The following is a 24933-nucleotide window of genomic DNA, read 5'->3' on the forward strand; positions in this document are numbered from 1 at the left end:
GCTATGTGAGTGGCTCTGGGCAGTAGTCCCCGGCCTACCTGTGAGGCAGATGCCTTTGGTGCTGTTGCACAAGTCCACCATCACGCGGATCTGCGGAGAGAGGGAGGTCAGTAGCACCCGGGATTCAGAAGAGTAAGGAGAAACCGTAAAGACCCACGGTGTGCCTTCCGGAGAGTGTGCACAGTCTGAAGGGGCTAGTTAAACCCGAGAAGAACCCCTTAAAACATCTGCGGATCTGATAGAAGGGCTCATCTATCACCACTGTCAACAGAATCTCCTTGATTTCTATCAACTTCTGAGGAGATGGAGACTGGGGAGAGAACCCCCAAACCCAGTTGTCGGGGTGCTGGGCACGGAGTTTGGGAGCAGGCACTTACTGGCTGAGGGGTTTAGCTTCCTGACGTTCTGGTTTCCTCTTCTGAAAATGCAAATACTACACCACCAATCACAAGGGCTGAGCTAGCTCCATCCCTGGCATCTGGCAAGTGACCCAAGGTGACGGAGATTCTCCTGCCCCACGGCACTGCCTGCTCACCAGGGGACCCCCGCCTGCCGTGGGAATGGAGCGTAAGGTTGGGAGGGAGCTACTCGAGGCCTGCTAGAGCCTTTATTTTATTCAAAAACTTCAAACTGTTCTCTGATTACTCTTTAAATGAAACTGTTTTGTTTTCCAATGGAGGGACAGTGATTTTACATTTTTTCTCGGTTTATTCCAATGGCCCCACTGCTGGTTCCCGGGACCTGAGTGGCTCTCTGGAGCTTGGCCATGTTATCGCCACCGGCCGGTCTCTAAGATCCACGGTCTGAAGAAGTGCTTAAGATAAATGAGAAAATGCAAAGCACAGAGCAGCACATTTCCTTTCTGTCGAACAGCGGTGCACACACAAATGCTTCTCTTGCTGATTTTGAAATTCTCTCTTAGTCTTGGCTTTCTGGAATACTTTTGGAGACAGAACAAAAATCCTCAAGTGAGGCGGAAGGGAGGGCAAGGTTGGAAGACAGCAGGACTAGGCGTGCTGTGTCCTGTATTTTATTCAAAGATTTCACTGATTAATCTTTCAACTAAATTATTTTTTAGAAGAACATGTTATGTTCTGAGTTGAAGGGAAAAGTGATTTTGTGTTTATCTAAGTTTATTCCATTGTCAAGGCTGCCCAGAGGAAAAGCTGTCCTGTATTTGCTCCTTGTCTGGTGAGTCAGCAGGTATGTGCTGGCTGCTTTAGAGACTTGCTGTGGACTGTATTACATGCAGCACACATGTATGAAGCGTGTGTGAGCAGTTTGAGATGGGTAATGTAAGAGACGCACACAGTGGGTCCCTCTGTGTCTGAGGTTCCGCAGCCGCAGATTCAGTCAATTGCAGACAGCAAGAAGGTGCGTCTGTCCTGAACACGCACACTTTTCCCTGCCGTCATCCTCTAAAGCACACAGTGTGATGACCACATGCAGCTCTGACTCTGTACAAGGCATGGTAGGTCCTCGAGGGCTGACTTAAAGGACGAGCACAGGTTATACGCAAGTACTACACGGTTCTATACGAGAGACCTGATACCTGAGGAGGGCAGACGCAATCCTCCCTGGATACTGAGGGGTGGTGTGTCCTGCCCTGGCTGAAGGGCTGGAGACTCACCTGCACCTTGGCAGCACTCTAGTGCCCATCCCCCAGCAGCACTGATCTCCCCCTGCTAGGAAAGCTGAGGCTTACAGCGGCACACAGCCTGCTCCCGGCAGAGCGAGGCCCAGCTCCAGGTGCCTGGTTCCAGGCCCACTGTCCTCTTGGCTTTGGCTCTGATGATTATCTTAGTGTAACCAGACAAAAAAATTTGATTCTCTGTTTTTAGTCATTTTCGTAAATGAGCATAATCAGGTGCAATACGGACAAAATTCATTGTCTTAAAGAATGTCTAATTGCCCATTGAGAGGACTAGAAAAGATTTCACAATGCTTCATTTGTTGCCTGGGGGACCACAGCAGGAGGGTTAATTTGAAATAAGCAGCATCAATAGGGAAAATCAGCTTTTCTGTTTGACACATCACTAGTCTAGGATAGGAACAGATAAAAACTATGGAGGAGTTTTCATTTCCTGACCTTCAGGCTTCATTTGTACACTGTCATTTTAGATACTTATCACTAAGTTATTTTAATCTTAATTTGGGAATATTTTTGAACCTGAGGCTATAGAAGATCACATTATAGTGAAACATATGGTATGAAAACTCATGACGATAAAAATCCAGAAACTTCTTTTCCTGTTTGGAAGAAGCCAGGCATGATGTACATGTAAGCACTCAGGAGGCTGAGGCAGGAGGACTGTGAGTTGGAGGCCAGCCTGGGCTACATAGCAAGACCATGTCTCAAAAACCAAAACAGAACAAAAGAAATTTAATTTGGATGAACCTAAAAATATTCAAAATTGAAAGGCACAAGATCTAGATCGTTCTTAAGGAGACACATTTGTGTTGAAGGCTTTCCCTGCTCCCAGCTGCAGGACCCAGGGGGCCCTACTCGTCCCCCGTGACTTTTTACCTTGGTGCCTCGTACTTATTAGTATCCAATGGCAGCTCACACATGATCTCTTTATTACCCGCCCACTTCCCGTGGGTAGAGCTGCCTTGGATGGCGGCAGGGGGCCACTGACCTTGGTCTTTGACACAAGAGTCTGGTGGTGCTGGGCAGAGCATGGGGCATGGGACAGGAAAGTGTCCAAGGCTGTGGTGGGAAGTCCCTCCCAACTCAGCTGCTTCTGCATGGAGGACACGATCTGTGGGAACAACTATCACCCTGAGAATAAAGTGGAGAATGTACCTAGAAAGCCCAGGCTTACTGACTCCGGGCCACAGGCTCGCTGGGGATGTGGTCATCTCTCCAGAAACACCTCCTCCCACCCTGTTTCATCTCCAGGTGAGATCAATTCCCACCCTGACACCTCTTCCTCTCAGGATCAATTCAGGAAGAAGTAAGGAAGCAAACCTGATACTCTCACCAGCTGATCCGGCTGCAGGTGGCTGAAAACATGGGTCAGGCCAGAGTTCCCCCAAACCCCTCAAGCGCAGCCTCCAGGGCTAACTGGAGTCCTGTTTAAATGTGAAGTCACCTTCCAGATCTGGCCTGTTTGGTAACTTAAATCCCAGCCGTGTTAGACACAGGGACACATCACACGGGGTGGGCGGGGGGACTGGACAATACCCAAGAAACAAGGTTTCCCTGATCTCCCCTCAGTCTCCTAGTCCCTCCTCTTTCTCCTTGAAAAGTGTGCCCCAGAAATTAGACTTTTTTCCCCTTCAGACTGGTCATAAAACTCCTTTCCTCAAAGCAGATCATAAAGTCCAAACATACTGCATTAATTTTTCCCTGTCTTTCTGTCTTGGAGCTGGCCATAGTCAAATCCTCTGACCTATCTTGTCTGAGAATTGCCCGTAAGACGCTCAGGTCAGAAGCGGCCCTGCCCTATTCCTGGGCTACCCAGCAAGGGCAAGACGAGCCTGAGCCCCTGAGGCTTGTGAGGTGCCCCCTCAGTCTGGCAGCATCAGATCATAGCCTTTTTGTCCAGTCATACTCCTGCTTGCCTAGCAAGCTGCATCAGCTAACGTACAAGTGGGTCGGCACCTGGGCCTGTGAGACAATAATGAAGCAAATTTCCTACGCTTTTCTCCCAGTGGCTTGTCTTTTGCCCCACCCACACCTTTATGATGGGCAGGAAGGAACCACCCCTACCCAAAAGGGGTCCTGTCCGTGGCCTGACCAGATCTCCATTTTCTCTCTGAAAAGAGAACTGGTATCACTGGGTAAGTAGAATTCATAGAGGTCCTGGTCAAGAAAGGGGCCCCAGGAGAAAAATAATAGACTTCTAGCCTACCTGGCATTAGACGACTTGAACTGGCTGTTCAAGTTACCTAGAGATGGGACACAATTGGGCTGTATCTATCAGCAAAACAATACTATGAATTGGGAATCTCACCACTTACAGGAAAAGCATGTAAGATATCTGGACAGGAAGGCTTTGCAACACACTGTGGCAAAACAGGCAAAGGGCCTCAACATCTGTCCACAAGGAGCTTGCCAAGCAAGTTACAAAGGACGAGGTAGACGAACATGTCCTGTGTCAAAGACAGCTCCAACACGCTGCGAAGTGATAAAAGCGTTGTGCAGTTCAAACCAGATGACAAAGTAGAATTTTTTGCTTGAAAATGAAAAAATAGAAGTGTTTGAATAAGCACAGAGAAAAAGTGGGAGGGTCGTGGGCCGAGGCACCAACATGGACTGCTTTCTCCCCACAGACCAGGGCTATGTTTGACTTTTGTCTTAGCCGCACTTATGTATCCAATAGTTTCTTCTTTACATGTGTATTTATTTCTATACTGAAAAGGGACATTTTTCAATATTTCACTTACATAGTTTTGAAAGGTGCGTTGGAAGGATGGGTGATTTTTTTTTTTTTTTACTTTGCTGTGTTTTGAGGGAGAAAGAGAAAGAACGAGACAGAAGCGTGGGGGTGAGCTGGTGGGTTTAACAACTGCACCTTCGCGGTTGCCCCCAGCGCTCGAACTGATTTGGACAAATCTCTATTGTTTCTACACCAATAAAGAGATTGAACCAGAACAGCTGTCAATCCCGTGATTGTCAAGTTGTTCATAAGCCATGGACGGTTCTTTTTCCCAAATGAACTGCCAAGCCCCAAAGGATAAAGCAAAGAAAAACGGAACCACCCAGGTGAAGCGGGGCAGGGCTGGCCAGAGTTAACCGCCTGTGAGTGAGAGGGTTGGGCTGCCCCGGAGGTTTCAAACTGCTCCCACTCAGGCTGCAGAGAGTGTGGAGCATATTCCGAGGCCTGGTGAGGCGGGCAGGGACACTGCAGAGTAGGTGGAGGGCTGGCCAGGGTCACCTTGCCACCAGCAGAGCTACTTGCTGCGCTTTCTCCCGCGGCTTAGCTTTTGCAGCAGCGATGTGTGAATTTACTTGAAATGCAGACCTGTCTTTGGCTTACTTTGCGCATGAGTAGAGCATTAGAGTCTAACAAATAAAGTAATTGAAAAGGCGTCAATTTCTGCGCAAAGCCGGGAAGTTCAGCGGAGCATCTCCGCCTCCCCAGGACAGACAGCGCTAGGTGGGCTGAGCTGCCTTGCCCAGCGGTGGGTTGATTCCTGCCCTTCTGAATTCCCACCCTGACACCTCTTCCTCTCAGGATCAATTCAGGAAGAAGTAAGGAAGCAAACCTGCTATTCTCACCAGCTGATCTGGCTGCAGGTGGCTGAAAACGTGGGTCAGGCCAGAGTTCCCCCAAACCCCTCAGGCGCAGCCTCCAGGGCTAACTGGAGTCCTGTTTAAATGCGAAGTCACCTTCCAGATCTGGCCTGTTTGGTAACTTAAATCCCAGCCATGTTAGATAATTGAGAATACTCTTCATGATGGGCCTGAATTATGTAAATCGACGTTCTTATGCACATGCAAATAATCCTGTCCGACAGGCTCCTGGACCCGATAGCCAGGCATTGCTTAAGCTTCCTGGCGGTGGACACAGGGCTACTCAGGTGGCCCAGCTGCTTGTCCCTGGAGGGTTTGAGCATAGATGTTGGAGAAATCTCTCCAGGGAGTCTGAAACTAAAGTCACCCACCCTGGACTCACCCCTGGCAAAAGCAGGAATTTGCACCCTGATCAAGATGTGGTGAAGGTAATCCATAAACACCAAGGGCAATGTGGAGTTGTCTTTGTTTTAAAAAAGGCAAGCAAGCAAGCCGCAGTTTAGATATCCCAGGCCACACTCCAGTAGCCACCTAACCAAAACTTAGTGTTTCTGATTCCTTCTCTCTGAACATCAAAATGGAACAAAACAAAACAAAACAAAATACAAAGTAGGTTTTTCGTCCCTGTCAGCAAGATTCAATGAACTCAAGCCAGTCAGCTTTACTAGTGTTTGCCCTAAAAAGGGTGTGATAGCCTGCTAGGGTTTGTGCCTAGACGTCCCTGCAAAACTTCAGGAGGTCATGGGGTTTTTGAGAGGTGGCTGAATCTAGCGTGTGTGATGCTGGGATTAAGGGTGTGTGATTACTAATTTAGTCCATTGGCTTGGCATAGTTCTGGCTAGGATTAAGGGTGTGAGTGCTACACCTGCCCTTTGCTGCATACAGTACAAGGGATACAGTCTTTTTTTTGTGTGAGTGTATCTTTTTAAGACAGGGATAGAGTCTTTTTGTGTGTGTATGTGTGTCTTTTTGAGATAGGGCCTCGCTCTGCAGTTCAGGCTGCCCTTGAGCTCACTTTGTAGTGCAGGCTGGTCTTGAACTTGCAACAATCCTTCTGCCTCAGCCTCCCGAGTGCTGGGATTACAGGCGTGTGCCACCACGCCCGGCTCAGATAGAGTTTTATCTTCTCCCCTTTATTGCTTTTGCTGTCTTTGGGTGCCATGAACTGTTCTCCTCTGTGATGCCCCTCTGCCAGGCCACCCTGCCTTGGAGCCAGCCGACTATGGGCTGAAACCTTTACAAACTGTGAGCCAAATAAACCTTTTCCCCTTTAACTTTGGATGTCGGGTATTTTATCTTAACAACAAGAAAAATAACCAAGACATAGCCAGTCGTGAAAACGGTCAGGATACTTCTTCCTGACACTGTATAACCTGTGGTAACTGCTATAAAACTGAGACTTTGTGCCATTTTTAGACTGAGGTCCCTCAGCTTGTGTGGACTGTTGTTTTTTTGGGGGGGGGTTGGAAATACACTCTTGAAGTTCCCGCTTGACCTGCTTTGATCCCTGGCACCTTGCGTGGAGGTGCTCTGAGGCTCCACGGTGACATTTGGGGCCTGAGCTGCCAGCTCCCTGCTGGTGCTACCCTGTGGGGGGATGGTGCTGCCCCAACCTTCCCTGCTCCCTGGCTTCCCGTGCAGGCTCCTCCTGGCAGGGACTGGTCCACCCCGTCTGCCCCTTCGCTCATCTGCAGGCTTTCCCAGTGCTAAAACGGCGCTGAGCCTGTGCTGGGCACTCAACAAATACTTTGGAATCGATAACTTGTCCCCCCCGCCTGACTGTGTTCCTCAGCCAGTAGTACTGCTGTTCTCTGACTGGCGATAGCATCGTTTATAGTTTGGGGGCTGGGAAAAGCCACACCCAGAATCTGGTGCTGTTGTATGTTGTGCACTTCCGGGTTGAAAGCACTGGGAAGACCGTAGACGCTGCCTCAGAACCAGGGTCCTCTTCCCCGCGAGCTCAGGGAGGGCCGCTGGTGAGATCTGCTTTTTGCTCCGAGGATGTTCCTTCTCAAAGAAGTGCGGTTGTCTTAAACTCCCTCCTTAGGAATCTCATTAAATCACCACGAAAGATTAGCCACCAGAGAGAGATTAAAAATCACCAACACAGAGATAGGCTTTTAAAAACTGTTCTTCTGGGCCTCTCAAAGGCTTTATGTGCAACATAAGACAACCTCTGCTTAGTCCTGCAACCTGCGGCCACCTTTCCTCCAGGGCTTTAAGACCCTATCTCTTTCCATGGTTCAAAATGTTACTTAAGCGTCAACTGTCTGGCCCTTTCCTTGGATGTCATTTGTATTTTGTATGATTCCTGTGCCAATGTGCATAATAGAATTTGTACATCTGCCTCTATTAATCTGTCTCTTATCAACTTACTTCAGCAGATTAAACTTGAAACTTCAGTGGGGGAAGTTTGAACTCCTCTGTGATAGAAACCCAAGATCCACTACGTGGCTGCCGTTTCTCATTGTGCTTGTTTGTCTCGGGCACTTTCAGCTTTTCCGACATTCCAGCAGGCCCTGGATAACAGGGCCCTGAAGATAGTAGAGTTCTGTAGAGTCCCCGAGATACATAAAACCAGAAAACACGGATGTGCCCTGGTCCCCCGAGTTACAATACACAGACTTTTCATACTGCATCGAGTCAGAGTGTCTGCATGAAGTCTGCAGCCAGGGTGGTCAGCCCGGGTCAGGCAGGCAGGGACAGAATGGGGATGTGCGAAGAAGGCTAACAGTGCCCTGGGAAAGCATGGGGCCCACCAGCGTCTCCTGTTACTAAACGGGTCAGAACAGGGCAGGAGGCTGCATCCCAAGGGCTAGGACTCACCTCTCAGGGACCTGCTTTGCTGACGAGGGACTAGAGATGCCTTCAGCCTCTGGCAGCCCTGCTCACTCTGCCTTAGTCACTGCCCGGATTCTCTAGTAAAATGTTGAACAAATGACTAACAAGCATTAGATTGAAGGCCACCCAGAGGCCTTGGCTAGCTCTCTTGCATGCAAGAAGCCTGGGTGTGGCTGAGGACTCTGCAACCGTCTCAGCTGCTGTTGCAGCAAACATCTGCACGTCAATATCCCTGGAAGAATCCTTCCGCCAAGATCAGGGCCTTTGGAAACACTCACATGCCACTAACGGTGAGAACATACAGGAGGGTGGGGCTCGAGTCTCTGGTGGGGCTCGAGTCTCTGGTGGGGCTCGAGTCTCTCATCCTCCAACAGATGCCTGCAAGACCTTCTTCAGGGTCTGATCCCAGGTCAAAAGGGAGGCTGGGAAAGCTTGGCTGGTGCAACAGATGGCCTGATGGTTTCTTTCTTCCTTTCTTTCTTGCATTGGGAGGCTGAGACAGGAGGCTTGCAAGCTCAAGCCTAGCCCGGGAAACTTAGTGACACAGGGAGACCCTATCTCAAAATAAAAAAAAAAAGACTGGGGATATAGCTCAGTACAAAGGGTCTGGGTTCAATGCCCTGTACCAGAAAGACAAAAAACAAACCAACCAACAAACAAACCAAAACCAAAATCTTGGTATGTTTGTACTGGTGTTCTAAAAACAATGAACTGCCCACGATCAGCTGATTCTGCTTTCTTTTATTATTATTACTATTATTTTTGGTACCAGGGATTGAACTCATGACCTTATATTTGCTAGGCAGATGCTTGCGCTGCTGAGCTATATCCCAGCCCAGACTCTGCTTTATGAAATATCATCTATTCATATTATTTCAGGAAAGATACTTCATTAAAGTCTAATTACCAGTTCAGTTTATCAATTAGACTCAGAACACAACACAGAGTAGGATTTATAGAAATCTCCAGGCATAATCCGTAAGTGCCAGAACCCACAAAACACAAGCCCTTAGTGGCAGCTCTAGCCTCTGCCTAAATCTCCCTTTCCCTTGCCTGAAGCCCAGCGAGCAGCCCAACTTCCCAGCCAGGTCGCGTCCCAGTTTGAGTGCCTGGCACTTGGTAATGTCAAGTCTTCTTGTTCTTCCTGTTGCCTGGGTGGTTGCCAGCAGCAAAGACTCATGCTTGCACTTGCCTGTGACTCAGCTCCAGAACTAGGAAATCTTGGGCCAGTCTCAGAGAGGCTGCTAGGTAACAGTAGGAGCCTTTAGCATGAGGCCAGGATCTGTGGTTTCTGAGATGGCCAGCTGTCTTTCCTCCGAATTAAAGGATGCCTACTGGACTACAACCCCTAAAAGGCAAACTCACAGTGTCCTGGAGTGTGGTTCTCACTGCACCCTAAAAGAAGCAGAAAAGCACAACCAATGGTAGGGTTGGGTGGGGAACCAGCCAACTGAGCTGGAAGTGACACACAAGAAAGGTACTAGTAGAGAAAGACAATGAAATAATTATTTAATTGCATTCCAAACGTTCAAAAAGCCAGAGGAAAGGTTGAACTTGTTAGATAGGAATAAAAAGTGTAAGAAATGCTCAATTCCCACTTCTTAGAAATGAGAACTACAATGTATGAGATGAAAAGCACACTTGATGGCACTCAGAGCGATCAGACCCGACAGAAGAAAACTCAGTGAACTTCAGGAAACAGCAACAGGAACTACCCAAAGTGAAACCTGCGGAAAAGACTTTGTAAGTGGGTAGGGGCTGGTGGTGTGGCTCAGTGTTAGAGCACTTACCCAGCAGGAACCAGGTCCTGGGTTCAATCTCCAGCTTTTGCAAAAACAAATGAACAAACAAGCAAATAAATGAACAAAAGCAGAGCATGAACATCACTGCATTGTGGACAACTTTAAAGAGCTACTATGTGTGTAGAGTCCTGGGACAGCAATTACAGCATAACAAATACCTGAAGCAATAATAGCAGAAAAATTTCCAAAATTTAATGGAAATCCATGGTCCAGTAAGCTGAACAAACCCCCAAACACAGACCCAAGAAGAAAGCAACACTAAGGAATATCAGGATAAAATTTACTTAGAACCTGTGATAGAGACTATCTAAAAGTCAGCCAGAGGAGAAATGATACAGCTCATGGAAAACTAAGGAAAACATCAGAAGCAATGCAGTAAGATGGACAGAAAAACACGTTATCTTCCTTTCTGCAGTGCCCAGGGCATTCACATGTGACAGGTCAGCGCTCTACCACTCAGTACAGCCTCAGCCTAGGAAAACTTTGTCAATCTAGAGTTCTGTCTTCAAAATAATTTTAAAAAATGAAGACAGAGAAGTTCTTCAGAAAGACAAAAATGATATGGGTCAGAAAGTCTTATCTCCATAAGAAAAAGTGATAAAGGAGGACACAGTAAAGATGGAAAATTTTATTTTTCTGTAAAGACTCTCTGGGTGTCTCTGCATCTGTGTGTATCCTCTGACACCAATTTAAGCTCTCGATGTCCAGGTGCGCCGTCCCCGTCCCTCAGGGCCCTCGCCCCATCCAGCCTCCGCCTTGGAGGCTCTTCTGGCTGCCCACAGCCTTATCCAGACGGCTCCTGGGCTCCTATTATCCACTGCTCCTCCTCACTGGTGTGTGGGGATTTCTCTCCAACCCACCAGCCATCAGTTCCCTCAGCACCACTTGCGTGCTCTTACCACCCAGGGTGCCCTCCCACTGCCTATGGCGGGCACAAGGTATGCGTTATTTTGGCAAACTTTACTTGATTGCTAGAAAGTTTTTTTAAAAGATATTTTTGGCTCACTTAGAAGTACCTGCTTATTAATCAGCAAACTCTTTTATAAGTCAGGCCCTATGCTTCTTGAAGTCAGACAACACTGTCTGGGCACAAAAGGCTCTCCACACACTCAGCTGATTTAATCAGGTCATTTATAAAAGAGCTGTTTCCCTTTTCCAAGCAGTCTAGATTTAACAAGGAGTAGACGGACTCTTGCTTGGTGCTCCCTGTAACGTCACGCTCAGCTTCTCCACCGTTTCCGGAGTGTGCCACTGGGAACCCCTCCCAGGCCCGTGCACGACGCTCACCCCTGATAGCCTCACTTGGACACCAAACGGAAGTACCAGCGCTAACAGTGGCCAACTCTGAACTCCTGATCTTGTCTCTAAACTTGTTCTGCCTGCAGCTCTGCTGTTAGTGGCGATTCTTTCAATGCTCAGCCACCAACATGGGAATCACTTAGCTCCTCCTTTTTTCCCCGTACTCACATTTAAACTGTCAGAATGGGCCATCCGTTCAGGCATCCAAGCGTCGGGCATTCCAGGCACTGTCCACCTCTGATCACCCCATCCGGTCTAAGCAAATGTTCCTCTCCCCTGAAGGACTGTGGTCACATCTACACGGCCTCTCTGCTTCCACTTCCAACCTGCCACACAGTCTGTGCTCAACCACACAGAAGGCCCAGTGGCTCTCTGCCTCTTCCTGCCCCAGAGACTCTCCACATAAACCAACGTCCTCACACAACAGCCTGCAAAGCCCTTGTTCATGAGCTGGTCTCCTTGTGCCTCTCCTCTCAGTTATCTTCCTGGCCTCTTTCCACTCACTCCTCCCCAGCCTCGCTCTCCCCAAGCTCTAGACCCGCCTGCACCAGGGCCTTTGCACTTGCTGTTCTGGTGCTCTGATGTCCTTTCTTGTGGTATCAACATGACTTTTAAAAGTCTCTGTGCAAATGGAACCTTCTCTGCGAGGCCTTCCCTGGCCATCCTACCTAGAATTACCCCTCCTGTCTCCCTTCCCTAATCCGCATAGCTAATTTATTTCACCTTCTGGTACTACAGATGCTCTACTTAGTTGTTTTGTGTTTTGTCTGCCCGTCTTGCTGCAGAACACCAACGCCAGAAGTGTAGAGAGTTTGTGTTTTGTTCATTCAGTGTCTTACATACCTGCGATAGCATGTGGGACATAACAGCTCAGGTGACCAAGGAAGAAGTTAGAGACCAAAACACACACGAAGTCTTAGGTGGACAACAGAAGCGAGTAAGCACAGGAGAAGCCTCGGCGGGGAGATCGGAGTGCTCGGAAGTGGGCTCAGAGCCACCTGCGCCCCCGCGCCTGTGATGGGGCTGCAAGGCTGGAGGGCTGCGGGAAGGTCTTCTGCTAACTGCTGACAACTGCTTTGTGCTCATGGTGTCCCCATCAACGAGCACCTTCAGGTAATTTCTGATTCTCATCTAAGTGCTCTTCTCCTCAAGCCATAGTTAAGCAACTGATTGACACTGGGGGAAATGCACACACACAAAAAGCATTATCTCCAAACTCTGCCCTGTGGCTTCCTTTCCCACAGCAAAAACACTGTGAAACTGTTCTATCGACCTGCTCAGCCCCTCTCCCTCAGCACGGGGACTGCCTGTGAGTAGCTCGTCCGGAGCACTTTCGGATGAGGTCCCAGGGGTGGGAAGTGCTCATCCACAAAGTAACTGCTGACGCTGATGGTGCTGGAACCCCGGCTGGGCAGCACCTTTGGTCCAACAAGCTACAGATTTAGTCAATGGAAGGACCAAGTGTAAGTTCACGTTAGACATCAAAATAAAAGCACTTGCAAATTATTGGTCTCTGTGTATGGGGTTTTGTTTGTTTTATCTTTTTGAGACAAGGTCTTGCTGTGTAGCTCAACCTAGCCTCGAACTCGTGGTGATCTTCCTGCCTCAGCCTCCCAAGTGCTGGGATTACAGGCATATGTCATCACGCCTGGCTATGCCCAGTGCACTTGCAAATTACACTGAGTGTAATTAAACTTTCTAAATTCAATACCCCCCAAAATATATATTTCCTTTTTTTGTCAAGTAATCACCAAAACAACTATCTGTAAAGTAACATTTGTGTGTGCGTGTGTGTTGCCCCAATCACCTGAGATTCCAAACTTGAGAGTCATCCTAGCCTCTGTCCTTTCTCTGGCAAGTTCTGAGTCTGTGTCCAAGCTCCTTTTCATTACAAAGTTTCCAAATTCCCTGGAGCCTGGATAATAAACCTCTGAGAAATATGAAACTAACCACGTGTGAACATCCTGAGGTCTGGACACATGCCGGTGACCGAAGGGAACGCTTAGGACAGGCGGGTTGGCGTAGCGCGAAGACCAAAAGGAGAGGCCGACCGGCCGCGGCGGCCTGCTGGCGGGCAGCTGGGAGCGCGGCTGCCCGGCACGTTCCGCCCCGCTGCCCCCTTCTGCAGCGCGCACACACTCGGCCGCTCCCGTGTCTGCTCTCCTCTCCTCTGAGGCTGCTTCCGGCCTCCTGGCGTGGAGCAGACCTGGGCCAGGCGGCTGCCTTCCCCTGCGTCCATTTCCTTACCAGGTGCGATTCATCCTTCTCTGTCGGGATTTCTAGATTCAGCTCTTCTTCCCCATTCCCAGAGCGGCCGCCTCCGCGGGACAGGGGTTGTTTCTTAATTGGATGCCGGTAAGTGCGTCTTCGCTTCCTGTTTATAACTTTTACCGGTGCGTTTGTGACACGCAGTGACTACACGCAGCGCGGGGGTTTGATAAATAATACCTCACCTCGTGGTCATTTTCCCTCCTTCCCTTACGCCCAGGTCTCCCATCTCCACGGAGTCTGCCCCCCCCCCCAACGTGGCTTTTTTATTTATCTTTAAATCATTCATATTTTGAGTCTCTCATATCAGAGAAACCATGTGACGTTTAAACTTCTGTGGCTGACTTCACTTAGAATTATGGTCTCAAGACTCATCCATTTTCCTACAGATGACTCAAACTTATCCTTCTTTACGGCTGAGTAGCGCTCCACTGTACAAATACATTTTCTTTACCCATCCGTCTGATGACGGACACACTGCCACTTCTGTGACTTGTCTGTTGTCAGCCGTGCTGCTGGAAGTGTGGGTCTGCGTGGACCGTTGTGGTATATGACTTTCGCTCCTTCAGAAAGATACCTAGGAGAGGTACCGCTGGCTCCAACAGTGCTTCCACTTCCAGTTTTCTGACACGGTTTTAGCTTTCTTTTCTCCTCATTTCAGCCTTCCAAACACCAGATCGCTCTCCCTATTCAGTCACTTTCTTTCCAGCTCCCTTTCAAGGGTCTCGAGTGGGCCCAGCAAGTCCCAGCCGCTCACCAGCTTCTTTCTCAGCTTCATTCGTCTCTCCCCAGCCCAGCTGTCCCCCTGAAAGTCCTGCCTGGGCCCCCCACCCTGCCTGACTCTCACGTCTTTGTTCCTGTCCCCAGGCCACACGCACTGGTGGGATGAGGGGCCCCTGCCTGCCCAGTCTCACTGCTGCCCGTTCAGGTTCCGTCTTCGCCGTGAGACTCTGTCCTCCGTTCAGTGCAGGCTGATTTCCTCTCTGCTCGGGGGCCTTCATGCTCATCATACAGCTCACTGTGGATTACTTCCGCCCAAAAATTTAGTGCCGGTGTCCTCAAAGATTCAAGAAATGCCTGCGGGGAGAAGACACGGTCTGCACGCCCCCATTCATGCTGAGGACTGAATCGAGGGTCTTGCACATACTGAGCAAATGCTATATTACTGAGCTGCATCCCAGTCTTCAAACCTACCTTTGATTTTTCTTTTTCTTTTCCTTCCTTCCTTCCTTCTTTCCTTCCTTCTTTTCTTCCTTCCTTCCTTCCTTCCTTCCTTCCTTCCTTCCTTCCTTCTTTCCTTCTTTTCTTCCTTCCTTCCTTCCTTCTTTCCTTCTTTTCTTTCTTCCTTCCTTCCTTCCTTCCTTCCTTCCTTCCTTCCTTCCTTTCTCTTCAGTCTTTTTTGCTCTTTCTTTCCTTCTTTTCCCTTCCTTTGTCTGTCCCTCCTGCCCTGCCCTCCTCTTCCCTTCCTCTTCCTTTCCTCCCTCCCTCCCTCCCTCTCTCCCTAGTGCTGGGGATCAAACTGAAGACTTCACTCATGCGGAGCACATGCTCTGCCACTGAACCACACATTCCACATTCTGTCTCCTGATGAAGAAAGTCCTGACTCAAGTGCTCACCTGCTAAATTACTGAAAACCGGGGGATTATTCTGCAGTCAGCAGCTCAACATTTCAGCTTGTAGGCACAGTCATTCACAACTCTGTCTCTGTCTCTCTTTCCCCCAGGTGAGGCCCCTAGTGTTCCCAGCACTTTAACAAGCGCAAGAAACTTTTTCTGAGTGGCAGGTGTGGGGTGACTTTCTCTATCATCTTCAGAACAAACTCCACAAATTGCATTTTGAATGATCCTTAGTTGGCCTTGTTGTTTCAACGCTACCTTTCAGCAGAGAAAATTGTATCTTGAACTTTAGTTAAACTGCAAGCAAATTACGTCTATTTAAATCATAGCGCTGTTAGAACGCAAAGATTTCCATAAAAGCAACTGATGGGCTGAAAAATGCTCCTTTTGTAGCCGAATCACAATCAAAAACCTTTAGCTTGTTTTATACAACAGGACCTTTAGTCCCTAGATAAAATGCATGCAAATGAAGCTTGAATGTCAACTACATTTGGCCAAGGCTTTCTTTTTTGGGTGGTGCTTGTAGGGAGTTTGAGGAATGTAAGAAAAAAATATGTCTCTAAATCACATAAGTGCTTTTTCACATCAAGCTGAGCATTGTTCTGACAGCTCCTGTGAAGGTCCCCGCGTCCCTTGGAGCGGGAGACCCCGAGAAGTGACGGGCTCTCCTTTCTCAGGACTTGCTCTTGGCCTGCCTGCGCCCCACTCACTTCCTCAAGTTTCTACGTGAAAGTGGGGGAACATTTCTCCAGAATGCCCCCAGCAAGAATCAGCGAGGGTAGCCATAGCCCAGCAGCCAGGAAGGGGAAAGTGACTTCCCCTCCGGGGGCATCAGTCGCCCTTCACTGTCAGTGGTGTTTGGAGCTGAGGGGAGCCCGAAACCCTGCACCCCTGGAGAGGGCCGCTGTGCTCTCAAGGGCCGTCCGTTTTGCTGTCATTGGCACAGTGGTTTAGGCTGGTGTGGTTGGTGTGATGCCAATCTAGACTCCAAGGGGCCACGTATTATCACAGCAGCGGCTCGGAGCAGCGCTGGCCAGACAGCCGGCGCCTTGAGGGAGCAGGTACAGAGTCAGTGCCGGAGGGGTGCTGACGGCATGGGGCGGGGAGGGCGCGTGGCGAGTGCTAGTGACTGCCCTGTCCTGGTGCTTTTTGTCCCCTCAGGCCCCTGCTGAAGCCTAATCACCCATGTGACGTGCTCGAGGCGGGGCTGCTGGACACGGAGGCACCTAGCCTTGAAGGGGAAGCCTTCATGATTGGGGTTAGGGCTCCTACAGAGAGGAAAACAAGGCCTCCGAGAGCCCCCTTGCTCCTCCCACCGTCTGTGAACCAAAGGAGCCCCGGCCAGACACGGACTCTCTGATCTCAGGCTCCCTGGCCCCCAGAACTGTAGGAAACAAATCCCTGCTGTCCAGAAGCTTTGCAGCCCGTGGGTGTTTTGTTATAGCATCCTGGATGGGCTTTGATAGTGAATAATCTTAAGGACAGTAATGACGAACACCTCTGAGGACCTGACTCCACCTCTGTTTAGGAACATGCTCTACCTGCAGTATCGTTAAACCTCCTAATACCACTGTGAAGCCGGCATTCTTATTTTATTCTCACAGATGATGACCTAGCGACTGAGCCTTGGGCCAGGACCCGAATCTGTTGACTTCAGGTCTCACCACCAGCTACTGCAGAGGAGAGGGAAGCTGGCTGGGCTCTCATGTGAACTCAGCATGCCCCGCCACCTGAGCTAAGTGCGGGCACACAGAAGCAGCGGGGCCTGCAACAGAGGCGTCCCCGGGCAAGGGCACTCGGAGGACCCGCAGCTGTTCTGAAACTCACCCCGACAGGGCCCTTCGCCCAACAGCCCCTCAGTGCATGGTCTCAGGTGCACTGCTGCTCCACGACGGGCCCGGTGGCAGGGTTCTGCCGTGTCCCCGGAGTGGAGGTGCACTTCCCAGGGGACCACATGGCTTCAAATTCTGAGACAAAATCCGTTTCGTCCTTGGCATAGGAGCAGAGACATAGTCAGGAGGAGGGGAAGCAGGCAGCTCAGTGGCTCCGAAGGTGCCGTCCCTCTGTGGCTGCAGGGCCTGGCCTGCTGCCCTTGCTGCTCTCCTCTCTGCCGTGGCAGCAAGGACACTCGGGCTTTGTAAGGCGAGGGATCTGGGGGCCGTGGCCTTTAGCTGCCAACACAAGCAACTGCTTCTCTCAGAGGGCCAGACGCTCACTCTTTCCCATATATGGCCTCAGGGGACTGTGACAGTCCGTGTGTGGCAGGGACAGGAAGTGTCCACTGAAGGTGGAGTTGATTTTTTTTTTTTGAGTTGATTTTTAAAAACAGAAAAGAAAAAAACCCCACAAACAAACAAAAAATACCCAAAAATCCAAATTGAACCAAATGTGAAAAACCACTTTTACCTCAACCAATAACTGTAACAGTACTACTAACTTTTCAGAGTCAGACTGGTAAATAACAGGGTTGTGGTCAAGCAAAATAAAGCCAGTTTTGTTCAAAACCACTCATGTTTATGAGATGAGACTGCTACAGACTCATGACCGAATGTCCTAACACGGCCTCTAACAATGTGAATGTTGTTTGGCTAAACACAGTATCAGCCAGTTCAAAGAAAAAAAAATTTTTTTTTTGAACTTTTCTTGAGAAAAATCAAAAGATCAGGCATGCCAGGCTCTGGTTCTCGGCAGCAACCATCAGTGTTTTGAGCAGGTCCCTAAGTTCTCCTGCTGGAAACCTAATTCTCTTCTGTCAGCGGTACCTGGAGGTGGCCCTCTGGGAGGTCAGGGGAGGTCCCAAGTGTGGGGTCCCTGTGATGCCACTAGGGGATTTTTACGAAGAGGAAGAACAGTCCGAGCCAACAAGCTTGCTGTGTTCTGCCGTGTGATGGGGCCCGTCATCTTATAATGCAGGAAAGAAGGCCTGGTACCACGCTTCCGGACCTCCCAGCCTCCAGAACTGAGCTGAATAAACTTCAATACTTAGAAATTACCTGGTATCAGGTATTTTATCACAGCAACAGGAAACGGACTAAGGCAGAACCTCAGCTTGGCACACCCCTGTCTTGCTCAGTAGCAGCTGCCATACAACCTGGGGTTTATGGAACTTTCTCCTCATGTTAAGAAGAGAGACCAAAGTAGAAAACAGTACAAAAAGCTGTGCAGCGAAAGGTCCATTCTCGCCTTCCATAAAGAAGCACTTTTTTTGGTTTCTTCACTTATTTTCCCTTTCTTGCTTACACAAGGTAATACAATACATGTATTTTTCTGCCTTACTTCCTTCACGTGGACTATATCCTGGGGCTTATTCCAAGTAGGAACGGAGAATTTCCTCATTCTTGCTTTATAGCTGCTTAGTCCAGTGTGCATGGCTGAGGTTATTTAACTAGTCCTGGATTAGTGGCTGTGGTCATTTACAGTCTTCTGTTTTCTAGAATGTGCTGCATGGATGACTATGGGCAGGCTGTTCATGGATGATAAAGTCTACTGTGCAGGAAAAGTTTCCCTGAGTGGGAAGGCTGGGTTACTGGGTGAATGCATCTGTACTTTTTCTAGATTTTGCCGAACTGCTTTCCACATGGGTTGTACCAGCCTTACTGTAAACAGCAAGTCTATTTCCCTTCACCTTCCTCAGTACAGCATGTTGTAGTTTTGTACCTTCGCTTTTGTTATGGGCGAAAATAACATTTCAGGATAGTTGTAATTTGTGTTTTAAATTTAACAGATCTTTTTCATGTGCTTTTTTTTTCCTGAGAAACGTATGGTAAATTTTCTTACTGGATTCTTATTTTTGTTGCTGATTTTCCTCTGAAATTCTTATTTTTGCCAGGATGGTGGTGCATGTCTACAATCTCAGCACAGAAGCAAGAGGATTGAGAGCTCAAGGCCAGCCTGGACTCCACAGGCAGACTCTGTCTCCAGCAGTGACAGCAGCAGCAGCAACGAAGTCACTGTTTCCCTTATTGCAGCGCTACCCACGTTAGAAAGGTTATAGCTCTAAGGGTTGCGGATACTTTTTTTCCAGGTTGTCAGTTATCTTTTACCTTTGTTTATGATGTTTTTGCTGTTGTTTGCAGTGTTGAAGTTTTTGTTGTGGTTTTGTGTGCTTTACAAATGTAGTTAAATTTATTTACTTACTCATTGTTTGCTTCTGGCTTTTGAGTTATAGTTTGAAAGAAAAGTCTCTTTCAATTGTCTGTCTGTCTCTCTCCATATATGTGTGTGTATATATACATATATATGTATATGTATTTTTCATGGGTCATATCTGGATGTTCCCCCAAAGCCTCGTATGGCCATAGATGGGGCTTTTCAGAGGTGGCTGGATCTACAGTGTGGGATTCTGGGATTAGGGCTTTGTGGTACTGAATGAGTCCCCTGACTGGTTTATTATAGTCCTGGCTGTGGATAATAGGAAGGCCCATCCTGGGTGTGGGTGGCGCCACCCAAAGGCTTGTGACCTGGATGGGATAAATGGGAAAGGGAGGCTTGCTGCTGCCGCCGCCTCCTGCTTGCCATGCCATGGACTGTTTCTCCTCTGCCATGCCCATCTGCCACTCCACCCTGCCTTGGAGCCAGCTGACTATGGATAGAAGCCTCTATAAACTGTGACCTAAAATAAACCTTTCTGCTTTTAACCTTGGGTGTCTAGTATTTTGTTTTAGGGGGCTGGGGATTTAGCTCAGCGGCACAGTGCTTGCCTGGCAAGCGCAAGGTCATGAGTTCGATTCCCGGTACTGGAAGAAAACCAAAAAAAATCAAACAAAAAAAAAAAGTATTTTGTTTTAGCAACAAGAAAAGTGAGTAAGACAAACTTGGAAATGTGATCTATCTATCTATCTATCTATCTATATATATATGTATATAATCATTTTCTTTTTCCCAGTGCTGGTCATTGAATCCAAGGCCTTTCACATGCTAAGCAAATGTTCTACCACTGAGTTACATCTTGGCAGTTCTAAGATTTAAAATGAACTTATTCACATTTTCTTTCAGTACTTTTAGTTTCATTTAGAAAAAAATATATTTGACCCATTTGGAGCTTTTTAAACTGCACACTGTGCAAATACAACTATGTGTTTCTGAACTTTTCCCCAGAGGCTCGCTGTTGTCTCAGTGTCATTTATTAAACTCTTTCCTTCGTTCTCCCCGTTGCCGTGACCAGTGTGCCCTATTCTGTCTCAGTGGTCTGTTCGTTCCCCAGAACGTTTTAGTTACTCAGGTTTTGTTATATTTTCGCATCTGATAGCACTTGTCCTCCCTATTGCTCTGCTCCCCCACCCCAGACTTTTCCTTGCCAAGAGTGCACGGCAACTTCAGTTTTCCATGTGAGGTTTAGAATCAGTCTGTCCAGTCCCAGAGGCAAGCAAACAATCTATTTGTATTTTTATGTTGGGGTAGCATTAAACTACTAAACTAATTTAAGGACAGTTAATATTATTCTGAATTTACTATAGAAAACATTTATTGGTTTGCATCTTTCATGCTCTTTAAGAATGGTCCCCTAACCCTTTCTTAACACCAAAGATAAAGATGTAGATACATAAGCTTTTTACATCTTTCTCCCATTGTATCTTGTATTTGATTGTGGTTTGGATATGAGAAGTCTCTTGATTTCTTTGTAATACTTTTATATCTCATCCCTCACTGAGTTACGTTTTTGTTTGTAATGGGTTATCTACAAATTCTCTGGGGCTTTTCAAGCATCTAAACATGTAATCTGAACATAGCCAGACTTTCACCCCGCAACATTCTTAGAGCACTTCCGCCTGTCTTACTGCTCTGGCTAATCCTTCCAGGGCAGTGTGAGATACTGAGTGACAGTGGGTAGCCCTGTCTTAATTTTATTACTGAGATCACCTCTAGGGTTTCTCTGTCCAAGTGGAAAGTTGCTTTTGGGTGTAAGAGATATAAACTGCATTTTATTATGTTAAGGAATAATCCCTTGATTTCCACTATATTGTATATTGATTTCTACTACATCGTATGTTGATTTCCACTGTATTGTATATTTAAAAAATCAAGCATAGGTATTAAATTTTGTCAACACCCTTTCAGTGAGACTATCATTAAATCATATTTGCCTTCCTTAAATAAATAATTTGGATTTGCAAACTGATACTTTAAAATAGTAAGACTGACTTTCTTATTAGAGAGGCACTCAGCATTTTGACCCATGTCCTGGGCCTCGAAATGTTTAGGTCTCCTCCCGGGGACGACAAAGGTTGAACACGCCTCCGTCAGTCTTAGCGCCTATCCCCTCACTATGTGTATTCATCAGCTTCCTGTTGCCAGGACCAGTGAAGCAGTGCCCACGGCCTAAAGGAGCAGAGGTTTCTTCGGTTCACAGTGTCAGCCCACGGTCAGCTGCTCCCAGACAGAAACAGCATGGCGAAGGGCCTGGCGGGGCAAAACCGCCTCATTCACGGCAGCTGGGAAGCAGGGTAAGGGAACAGCAGCCAAGAGCAAGGGGCCAGGGGCCTGACAGAGACCCTAAGGTCACACCCCACCCAGACATGCCCGGGAACGTGCTGTACTGATGCCCTTCGCTGCCCCCAAGCCAACCAGGTTGCCGATGAAACTTAACCTTCACACTATGTTTGCGTAATTCCATTTTTATGAAATGCCTCTGGATGCTCCACATTTTGGGCAAGAGAAGATAGGATGAGGGCCAGGGATGTGGCTCAGCAGCACAGCGCCTGCCCGGCAAGCACGAGGTCTTGAGTTCAATTCCCAGTTCAAAAAAAAAAAGGATGATAAAACTACCACACAGTGAGCTATGAACGGGGAGGACTGTGAGTGTGAGTGAGTAGCTGCTACGAAGAGCAGCAAGAAGAGTGCAAAGAGCCAGGAGCGAGAGACTCAGCAGAGGCAGCGGACGTCCTGCAGGGGTTGAGGCAGACGGGTCATCTCTGCTCTCGCTGCTCACAAGGCCCTGCTCCCATTTCTGGCCTGGCCCAGGGCTTCCCAAGCTCCACCCCCTGCCCCTCTTAACAAGTTTCTTCCAAGGTACTCACTTGCTTTGTAAAGATTTAATATGCCTGGCTGTGTCAAATTAACTGTACTTCAGTAGTAATTAATTAGCCTGTCTTTTGAACAGACTCGTTTACAGCTGCCAACCAGACTCTGGTCAGAATGTGCTAATCAGAATCACCCTGCTGAGGGAAGTACTGCCAGCCAAGCACAGAAACGGGAAGTGTCAGCTCGAGGAGGCGCATCTTGGACAAACAACCTACTGCAAGGCTTTTCCAAATGCTGACATTAGTCTGCGTTGAGCTTATTCCTTTGTTCCTACATCTTTAAGGTCACAAGACCTCAGAGGAAGCCCTCAGATCTCACTCATTCAAGATGTGGTGCTGTATAAAAGGCCGGGGATGGTATAATTCAGCTGTTAGATGTGTGTGTGCTATACCATGATATATCTATTGGATCTTTTCTCTTAAGAGTTTCTGTACTGGAGGCACCCAGTAATTATTATTATTTTTTGAGATAAGGTCTCAATATGTCATGTGGGTTGGCCTTGAAGTTGCTTATGTAATTCAGGCTGACCTTGAACTCGTGCCTCACCCGCCTGAGTGCTCAGATTACAGGTGTGCACCACCACACCAGGCCAGTGATTTTTTTAAAAATTGTTTTCTCATGTGAATAATTCCTGTCCTGAGAAAAACAGACAGTAAAGAGGAGCACACGTGTGAAGACTAATGTTGAGAATATTGCTAGGATAAAGTAACCCACTAAAGAAAGGTCGTGGCAAGCTCCTGGCTGCTGGTGAGTGTGTGCCCCACCCAGGACACGCCCCAGACAACTCACTCAGGATCTGTGGATCCTGAATCCAGTGCAACTCGGGCATCAGTGCACGTTCAACCCCCTCCCCCCATGATCACAACGAGCACCCAATGCTCTAGGACCTCCCTGCGGCCTGTGGTGAGAGCTTGTTAGCACTGCAGGCTCTAGCACTTCTGAATTGAACGCATTTTTAACAAGGCCCTCAGGATGACCAGGGACAGCTGCAGTGTTAGAGTGTGGGGTCCGTACCTCCTGCAGGAGACGCCCTGAGGGTGTCAAGGGGCTTCCCAGGAAAGCAGATCTGGGGACCACGACCCTGCAGGTCTCATGGTGAGGGTGGGGTCCTGGCATCTGCATTCTAAGGAGCTTCCTGAGGATTCCCAAGCCCACTGCCTGAGAACTACTCCCAAGGAGAAAGTCAGCACTGTGACCGTGGCCTCCTCCTGTCCTTTGGCCACTTCCCAGGTGACTCTACAAGGGCACAGCACATACATGGAAGGTGAGGGACATGCCACAGTCATCCACAAACGCCTCCAGCCCGAAGATGTCCAGGTTCTGCTCTCTGAACCCATAACAGAGCTGGTGCTCTTGCTGCGAGGTACCCAGAAGTAAATGTAGCTTTCCTAGTGACAGAAATAAGTCTCTGTATTCTTTTATGTTAGTGACTGACACAGTTTGCAGTTTGGATACAAAAAGCAAGAGAGAAGAGAGAGACTCTTAAAATTAAGGAGTTTTCTTAAATTTACAATTTTTGTGTGTGTGTATGTGTATGATGCTAGAGATGGAACCCAGCGCCTTAGGCCTGCTTGGCAAGCACTCCCCCATGCAGCTACATGCCCAGTCCTTATTCTGATTCAGAGTCTTGCCAAGATGCCCAGGTTGACCTGAGATATGTACTCCTCCTGCCTTAGCCTCCCCACTCGCTGGAACTATCTGCATGAGCCACTGCACCAGGCCACAGAGGTCTCTTTTTCATTTTATTTTGAAATTTTTGCTTAGGCTCAGATTTTTAAATGATAATATGAGTAAAAAAATGAAGCTTCGAATGGAAAACTTGATCTTTCTCAAGAGATGCATTTGAAGTGTGCAGGACTTGCTTGTAGTTTTAAAAGCACTTGCGCTCACGCAAGATAGTTAAAAGCTTCTATGGTAACAAGAGGCTGTAAGTGGGTTTCTCTTCAGATACCTAGGATCCCAAAGTATGGCTCATTCCGCCCAAGGTGACAACTGAAATGTTTCCAATTATAAAGTGAAAGAGACCACAGTGATTTCAATGGGTAATGAGATGGATGGAAGGGAGAGCTACAACATGATCTATATCAAGTCTAGTTTTTAAAGCATTTCTGAGTTAAAATCAGCAAAAGCAAAGAAATGTAAAAAATACTTAGGATGTTTTGTTTTGAAGACTGCTAAATCTGCGGTGTGCGTGCAGTGGGACCTCTTGGAAAATCCGGGGAAAAGCAAGGCACCTTCTTACCCTGCGGGCTGCCTGCCAGGGGAGCGCCCACAGGGGCTTTCTCGAGCCGGGTGGGCTTCCGGAGCCCACACGCAGGACGATCCGCAGGCTCCCTTTCAGAGCCCCAGCGCTGACCCTGTGTTTTAGGGAAGTCGCCTGGGACTGATTTCCCCGCTTTGGAACAGCCCGAGGCCCAGGAGGAGCCTTCTCAGCGCCTGCCCGGCAGGTGGGCAGTCACATCAGGGCTGGATTCCATTTCCGTGGGCCACCTAGTGGGGTGCGCCGGTGGGAAGCCTGACCCCCGCGGGCTAGGGAAGGAGCCCCGTACGGGAGAAACCTGCCACCCTGCCGACGCGTACTCTGCCTGTCAGAGACCAGGGGCACAGCAAGCGCGAAAACTTTCGCCCGAAGTTGGAAAGGAAAACGGGCTCTGGAAACACTGCCAGGACCCCCTTTTCCTGCAGACCCAGGAGTCGGAGATGGGCCCCACCCCCGGCCGATGGGACCCTCCCGCCCTCGCGCGGCCCGGGCGCCTACCGGCACCATGGAGTAGGTCATCAGCATCAGCGAGTCCTGGCTCTGGGCGCGCAGGGCGGGCGCGGGCTCCCCGTGGCTGCGCTTGGC

The 24933-nt window shown here is 48.5% G+C and overlaps 1 protein-coding gene across 1 annotated transcript in view; it reads right to left on the reverse strand.

The window, feature by feature from the left end:
• Positions 1–24933, reverse strand: part of Gldn (gliomedin) — a gene marked incomplete at its 5' end in the record, with an annotated part of 50366 nt that extends 25433 nt beyond the window's left edge. Inside the window, 2 exon segments of the mRNA XM_013510288.1 lie at positions 39–90; positions 24847–24933. Of these exon segments, the coding sequence (XP_013365742.1) occupies positions 39–90; positions 24847–24933 (139 nt within the window).

The sequence above is a fragment of the Chinchilla lanigera genome, unplaced genomic scaffold, assembly GCF_000276665.1.
Source record: "Chinchilla lanigera isolate Chin_1 unplaced genomic scaffold, ChiLan1.0 scaffold00008, whole genome shotgun sequence".
Lineage (NCBI taxonomy): Eukaryota > Metazoa > Chordata > Mammalia > Rodentia > Chinchillidae > Chinchilla > Chinchilla lanigera.